Source organism: Oncorhynchus clarkii, chromosome 20, assembly GCF_045791955.1.
Source record: "Oncorhynchus clarkii lewisi isolate Uvic-CL-2024 chromosome 20, UVic_Ocla_1.0, whole genome shotgun sequence".
Classification (NCBI taxonomy): Eukaryota; Metazoa; Chordata; class Actinopteri; order Salmoniformes; family Salmonidae; genus Oncorhynchus; species Oncorhynchus clarkii.
In genome coordinates, this window is record NC_092166.1 from 57212411 (window position 1) to 57220680 (window position 8270).

Sequence of the window (8270 nt, forward strand, 5' to 3'; positions counted from 1 at the left end):
GCCTGAAATGTGGCAAAAGGTCGCAAAGTTCAAGGGGGCCGAATACTTTCGCAAGGCACTGTATTTTCTTAAGGAATGTAGTGGAGTAAAAGTAAAAATGGTCAAAAATATAATTAGTAAAGTACATATACCCCAAAAAACTACTTAAGAGTTACTTTCAAGTACTTAAGTAAACATACTTAAAGTACTTTACACCACTGCTTCATGCAGTTCTCGCTTTGATCTCAAAACAAGCGCATCTACTCATGACTGCTCATGCTGTCCAGTTCAAATGAATGATCCAAATATGGCTATGTCTATTTGCATATAGGCCTACTGCAGCTCTGATTGGTTATGGCGCACCGGTCTGTGTTGAGTACAGGCCTGAATCATGAGAGAGTACTCTAGAAACTTAAGTGAAATTCAATCTCGTGATTCTCTGTGCGGGCTGATATTTCATCTGTATGGCAGTCCGAGGTGCAGCTCAGTTTAGAGGGAAAATTGCCCCTATGTAAAAATGTCATTATTAGTCCAAACCTGTTGTTTATGAAGCATGTGACGAATATAATTTGATTTGATTTTGATTTACAGTACTCTGCACTCCCCCAAAATATCTTATGCTCTGTACTTTTCTCCTCTTTGATGTTGGCACCTCCATTACGGGCAAAGCTACTTTTTCTGTAGGGTGAACACTGACTCACTAAGTGCTGCTCATCTAAAACTGCAATTCAAAAGGGAAAGATCACCATACTGTGCTTTTGTTGCAAGCTTAGGTAGCTAGCTAACGTTAGCCTAGCAAAAATAGCCAACCTAATTTTGCATGCATCAGTATCACTCGGTATAAAACTATTTTTACACAATGTTATCTCATCACCAATAGTTTGCTAGTTACACAACAACATAGGAATACATGTATAAAATGTTAATTGACTTTTACTCGCTTTAATCTTTCCAAACATGTAGCTACCTCGCCTCAGCAAACACCACAAAGAGAAAGAGAGAGAGAGGGGTAGTGCGTGCTGCTGAACTGTTAATGCAGACTAAAGCAATACATGCAGACCGATGAAAAGCCCCCCCCCTACCCAGCTCAAGTTACGTGCCTGCACAGTCCCATACTAACATGTGTACTGTGTTGTGATTGAAGCTCCTCTAGGCAGCTTCATTGGGAACCGTCTCTCGTGCCGCATCGCTGTGATCCTTGGGGGCTTCCTGTCCTCCATCGGCCTGGTCCTCAGCTCTTTCGCTACCAGCCTGGAGTACCTGTACCTCAGCCTGGGGGTCCTCACAGGTGGGTCCTCCCTGACATCCTCCTGACCCACTCAGACAGGCACCTAAAAGGGCAACTGCAGCATCATTAGGAACCCCTATAAATCCCACGTCATATAATTCAGGGATACTGGGTAGACATACTGTACCAAAAACATGCCCTAGTATGGATCATGGCATACCAACAACCACCTTTTCCTCTTTTGATTTTCAGGTATTGGATTTTCCCTCTGTTACACCCCTGCCATTGCCATGGTGGGGTCATATTTCTGTGAGAGGAAAGCCCTGGCATACGGGATCGCCATGTCAGGTAGTGGCATCGGGACCTTCATCCTGGCCCCTGTGGTCCAGCTGCTCATAGAGCACTACTCCTGGCGCGGGGCCCTACTCATCCTGGGGGGCGTTGTCTCCAATCTGTGTGTCTGTGGGGCCTTACTGCGCCCTATCACTCTGAAAGAAGAAGAGGAGGCCCATGGTCCGGTCCCGTTGGATACTGACTGTGGATATAGGGTCAAAGCTCAGGTGGTGAGCACGTTAGAGGAACCTCTGGCGATTAACAACAGTAAAGACAGCCGCTGCTTTAAGTCTATGCAGGAGTACCGCTTCCTGCTGATGCCGGACTTCCTGATGCTGGCGGTGAGCTTCTTGTTCCTAGCCAGCGGCTGCAGCCTGCCATTTGTCTACCTTGTGCCCTACGCACTGGATGTGGGCGTAAGCCACCACCAGGCCGCCTTCCTCATGTCTATCCTGGGGGTCATAGACATCGTGGGGAACATCACCTTCGGCTGGCTCGTAGACAGGAGGTAGGCCTGAATTAAGATTTTGTTCCATTGAACATGCCACCACAACAAGGGTATTTTAATTCCATGAAGAGTGCCTCTGTCCCGCCTTGCTCTTTGATAGGCCCGCAATTCCTTTATTTGGACTGGAAGACAGGTCCAAAACATACCTGTATTTGTTGAGTTGTGTCTTTCTGTAGGTCTTCCTCTGCAACATTCCACTTGGAGTTTGTATGAAATCAGAAGCCATGCTTTAACATAAATACAGATCCAGCCTTTTCTTATTCAGTTTTCACTTGGTTTTTGCAGTGTCACTTTTTACTGAACTGTCACCTAGTTTTTGTAGTCTCACCTTTAAGCAAGGATCTCCAAACCTGTTCCTGGAAACCTAATGTACCATCCTGTCGGTTTTCGCTCCAACGCTGATCTAGTGCACCTGATTCTAATACTTAGCTGATTGAAGCTGAATCAGGTTAGTTACAACTGAGGTTAGATTGAAAACCTACAGGAAGGTAGCTCTCCAGGAACAGGGTTGGAGAGCCCTGCTCTAAGAAATGGAGCTGTTACCCAATTTTATCTTGAAGGTGAAAACAGCTGGTTTCATCAAAGAAGTCACACTTCTAAGAAAACCCACATTAATTTCACATGATCACGTGAATTGTTCCAAAAACACATTTTCATGTGATCACATCTGATCTTATGTGAAGTTAATGTGATAATGTGATTTTCCACCTTAAATCATGAAGTTTTTCTGTAAGGACATGAACAGTTGAGCCGCAGATCATTCAGATGGTCAATATGGGAAATATCCCACCTGGCACAGACGTCAAGTCAACGTCTAGTGCACGTTGGTTCAATGTAATTTCATTGAAATGACGTGGAAACAACGTTGATTCAACCATTGTGCCCAGTAGGATGTGTTTTTAGACTGATTGTATGCCCTCTTCTTCTCCCCCCCCCCCCCCCCCCCCCCCAGGTGCCTGAAGAAGTATCGTAATGTGTGCTACATGATTGCAGTGGGCATGGAGGGACTTTGCTGCCTCTTCATCCCTCTCCTGCGGACGTTCGCCCTGCTGGTGCCTTTCTCTGTGCTTTATGGGTACTTCGATGGCGCCTACGTGGCCCTCATACCTGTGGTGACCTCAGACATTGTGGGGACAACTAACCTCTCCTCCGCTCTGGGGATTGTGTACTTCCTACATGCCATTCCTTACCTGCTCAGCCCTCCAATAGGAGGTGAGTGTCCTTGTGTTGAAAGGAAAAAGATTAAGTACTAACCGTTCATAGCACAGGCGGTGAACAAAAGATATGGGAGTAAATGTCCACGCGTTGTTTGCTGATCGCAAAAGTGGTCTTTATGAAAGCTTTTACTGGTAAAAAAAGCCGTGTTTGGGCCATTGTTATTGCTTCACTAAAAGCTTTGCCAAATACCACATTTGTGAGCAGCAAACAATGAGCAGACATTTACCTCCCACTGGGCACAGATGTCAATTCAACATCTATTCCACGTGGACACAAAGTTGATTTAACCATTGTGTGCCCAGTGGGCTTCTTTCTAGACCTCTCATATACTCCCTCTCATCAGGTAGAGCAAGCCTGTTGGTCTCTTTGAGAAAATGCAACAGCAAACAATGTCACTTATAGTATACCTTATGTCATTCTTAAGTGACCCGCTTATTCAGTCCTGATTCGGAAATGATTTAGGAGTTGTAGAGTTATTAAATCAATATTTTGTCATGTAGGGCTGGTTTCCCGGGAACAGACTAAACCATTCCGGGAAACCGGCCTGAAGAGTACACCATGGATGTTAGATATTCACGTTATGTAAAATGTTTTTTTTTGTCTTGGATGCAAAAATGTTGCATTAAGTGCACCAATAGCTTGTTAAATTACCCACCAGGGTACTTTTACTGATTTAAAAATGATTTATTTTGTATTTATTAACACATACATTATAGTCAGCAAGTCTTCCATCCATCAAGTTAAAGCCTAAGTGAATGTTCATATCTCCTTCCTCCTCCTCCCTCCGCAGGCTGGCTAGTTGACACCACAGGCACCTACACGGCCACCTTCTTCCTCAGTGGCTTTGCCCTCATCTCCAGCTCGCTGGTCATCAGCACAGTGACTGGGATACGCCACTGTCGCAGGACCCAAAAGCACAGAAAAAACAATAAAGACACAGACCCCAAACAGGATCCTTGTCAAGGCAGCCGATCAGACTTCTACATAGCCTCAAGTAAAGATGTGAACCCTTCAATCAACACAGCAAATTCTTAACATTGGACGCTTTTGTGTAGTTTTGCATTTGTTTTGTTGGAATACCAAAGTATATTGAAGATTATGAGAAACGATGGTCAATTGGTACACATAATCTAGCGTGGTAGTTCAAGTTTGGGATTGATTTTCCTCAGAATGAGCCATTATAAATGGACACTTAAATGGAATGTAAAGAATTCCGCCGGAACCAGAACAGCTTCAGTTGAAATATGGAATTTTCCTTCTGATCTGTCTATCAAAGCTGTGATATTATTGCTCATTTTATGTGCCTTTCTCTTTCAGGGTTTCCATGTCTGTCAATCCAAATGTAACGGAAGAAGTTGATCAATTTCAATATCTGAAGATTCAGACAGGGTGTTTGTAATAGATTATTTCTGAAGACAACAGTCTTCCAGTTGTTTCGTAAATACTTGATATTGACATGGGAGGTCAGCCATAGTCTTTCACTCCTTTGTGAACGACTATGATCTATTGAAATGAATGATAATGGGAACTTCCTTCAGACTGGAACTTAGAAGTTAATAATGAATTAGTCATTATTCATTTATAAAGGTATATGCATTTTCATACCAATTTCCTATACAATAATTGATGACATTAAAAGACAGGATGATTTGCTTTACATGTGTACACCAAATGTATAGTTTTGTAAAGATATACAAAATGTATTATTTCATTGCCACTTGTTACTTTGTAGTTACACCAGAGGGCTAGGAGGACAATTATCTTGTTCCATATTAGAACAACCCTTGTCCTGACCTTTCTGAGCTTAACGTAAAAGCTATAGGCCATCTCAGCCATATGACTTCATAACACACATTGGATCCACTTAGAAAAAAAGGTGTTATCTACACTGAAAAATATATAGAAACACAACATGTAAAGTGTTGGTTCCATGTTCCATACTCACAAAAAAAAGCTTATTTCTCTTAAATGTACATCCCTGTTAGTAAGCATTTCTCCTTTGCCAACATAATCCATTAACTTGACAGGTGAGGCATATCAGGAAAAGGAGATACCTCGTCAGTTGTACAACTGAATGCATTCAACTGAAAAGTGTCTTCCGCATTTAATCCAACCCCTCAAGAGGCTGATTGAACAGTGTGATACTTACATAGGTGCGCCTTGTGTTGGAGACAATAAAAGTCTACTATAAAATGTGCAGTTTTGTCACAATGCCACAGATGTCTCAAGTTTTGAGGGAGCGTGCAATTGGCCTACTGACTGCAGCAATGTCCACCAGATCTATTGCTAGAGACTAGAATTTTCATTTTACTACCATAAGACCTCCAATGTCTTTTTAGAGAATTTGACACTACATCCAACTAGCCTCACAACCGCAGACCACGTGTAACCACGCCAGCCACATCCAGCTTCTTCACATGCGAGATCGTCTGACACCAGCCACCCGGACAGCTGATGAATCTGTGAGTTTGCACAACCAAAGAATTTCTGCACAAACTGTCAGAAACCATCTCAGGGAAGCTGTGGTCTTTACCAGGGTCTTGACATGACTGCAGTTCAGCATCGCAACCGACTTCAGATCCTGAGGCCCAATTGTCAAGCCATTCATTCTCCCCCATCACCTCATGTTTCGGCATGATAATGCCCCAAGGATCTGTACACAATTTCTGGAAGCTGAAAATGTCCCCAGTTCTTCCATGGCCTGTATACTCGACAGAAATGTCACACAATGAGCATGTTTGGGGTCCTCTGGATCGACGTGTAGGACAGTGTGTTCCAGTTACCAACAATAGTTAAATAAAGGTTAAATAATTTAAATAAATAACAGTAACTTCACACAGCCAATGAAGAAGAGTGGGACAACATTCCAAAAGGCCACAATTAACAGCCTGATCAAGTCCATGCGAAGGGGATGTGTCGTACTGCATGAAGGAAATGGTGGTCACACAAGATAATGACTGGTTTTCTGATCACGCTCACTTTTTTTTTTTAAGGTATCAGATGCATATATGTATTCCCAGTCATGGTACATCCATATATTAGGGCCTAATGGATTTATTTAATTTTACTGATTTCCTTATATGAACTGTAACTCAGTAAAATCTTTGAAATTGTTGCATGTTGCGTTTATATTTTTGTTCAGTGTAGAACCGAAAAGAGTGTTTTACTGTCCCCATAAGAGAACCTTTTGAATAGCAATTTTTGGTTCCAGCTAGAACCCTTTTCAGTTCCATGTAGAACCTTTTCCACAGAGGGTTTAATGGAGTTAGATGAAAGGGGAGGTGTCCTGGTATCCTTGGATTAATTGCAAAGCCACCACTATGTCATTGTAGCTCAGTTGGTAGAGCATGGTGCCTGTAACACCAGGGTAGTATGTTCAATTCCAGCGACCATACGTAAAATGTATCCAACCATGACTGTAAGTCCCTTTGGATAGAAGCCTCTGCTAAATGGAATCTATCACAATTTAAATGTATTCTCTTACAATGTCCAGAAGAAACCTAAGAATTTATGTTGATATTTCTTTAAATAAAATTATTTTTTTAAATCATACAGTAGTGGAAATATAGCCATTTGTGTATTGTAAGTGTATTGTAAATAAAAGTGCAGTAAAAGCCTATAAACCTAAAAGCACATATAGAATACAATAATATACATTTCACAACTATATCTTCAAATGACGCAAACCATATTTCCACACAGAAACATGCAGTTTTCATAACCATAAGTGCAAGATCTTCATAAATACATCTGCACAACTAATGTGAGACAAGGTGAAATAAAAAAAAACATAATTGAAAAGGCTCACTCACGGTTAAAAATGCTTTGTTTTATTTAAGCAAGGTTATATCCTCACATGGCCTCTCCTATCATTGCTATGCGGATGACACTCAACTACTTTTCTCCTTCCCCCCCCTTCTGACACTCAGGTGGCGACACGCATCTCCGCATGCCTGGCAGATATCTCAACTTGGATGTCGGCCCACCACCTCAAGCTCAACCTCAACAAGACAGAACTGCTCTTCCTCCAGGGGAAGGCCTGCCCGCGCAAAGACCTATCCATCACGGTTAACAACTCCACAGAGTCGACCTCCCAGAGTGCAAAGAACCTTGGCGTGACCGTGGACAACACCCTATCATTCTCTGCAAACATCAAAGCAGTGACCCGCTCCTGCAGGTTCATGCTCGACAACATACACTACCAGTCAGAAGTTTTAGAACACCTTCTCATTCAAGGGTTTTTCTTTATTTTTACTATTTTCTACATTGTAGAATAATAGTGAAGCCATCAAAACTATGAAAGAACACATTTCTTTATTTTTCTATTTCACCTTTATTTAACCTGGTAGGCCAGTTGAGAACAAGTTCTCATTTACAACTGCAACCTGGCCAAGATAAAGCATAGCAGTGCAACACAAACAGAGTTACACATGGAATAAACAAGCGTACAGTCAATAACACAATATAAATAAAAAAAGTTTAATAATAATAAGTCTATATACAGTGTGTGCAAATGGCATGAGGAGATAAGGCAATACATAGGCCATAGTAGCGAAGTAATTACAATTTAGCAAATTAACACTGGAGTGATAGATGTGCAGATGATTTGCAAGTAGAAATACTGAGGTGCAAAAGAGCAGAAAAGTAAATAGAAACAATATGGGGATGAGGTAGGTAGATTGGATGGGCTATTTACAGATGGGCTATGTACAGCTGCAGCGATCGGTTAGCTGTTCAGATAGCTGATGTTTAAAGTTAGTGAAGGAAATATAAGTCTCCAACCTCAGTGATTTTTGCAATTTGTTCCAGTCAGTGGCAGCAGAGAACTAGAAGGAAAGGTGGCAAAAGAGGTGTTGGCTTTGGGGATGACCAGTGAGATATACCTGCTGGAGCGCGTGCTATGAGTGGGTGTTGTTATCGTGACCAGTAAGCTGAGATAAGGCGGAGCTTTACCTAGCAAAGACATAGATGACCTGGAGCCAGTGGGTCTGGTGATGAATATGT

General features: G+C 42.1%; 1 protein-coding gene across 2 annotated transcripts in view; it reads left to right on the top strand.

The window, feature by feature from the left end:
• Positions 1 to 6816, top strand: part of LOC139376567 (monocarboxylate transporter 12-B-like) — a 33098-nt gene extending 26282 nt beyond the window's left edge. The window contains exons 3-7 of one of the 2 annotated variants that reach the window (XM_071119307.1): positions 1124 to 1267; positions 1460 to 2048; positions 3001 to 3260; positions 4057 to 4260; positions 4584 to 6816. In XM_071119307.1, the coding sequence (XP_070975408.1) occupies positions 1124 to 1267; positions 1460 to 2048; positions 3001 to 3260; positions 4057 to 4260; positions 4584 to 4612 (1226 nt within the window). In that variant the 3' untranslated portion in view covers positions 4613 to 6816. Of the gene's footprint in view, positions 1 to 1123; positions 1268 to 1459; positions 2049 to 3000; positions 3261 to 4056; positions 4541 to 4583 lie in introns of those variants that run through there. The other variant, XM_071119306.1, reaches the window with a different exon arrangement.
• Positions 6817 to 8270: the final 1454 nt, after the last annotated feature.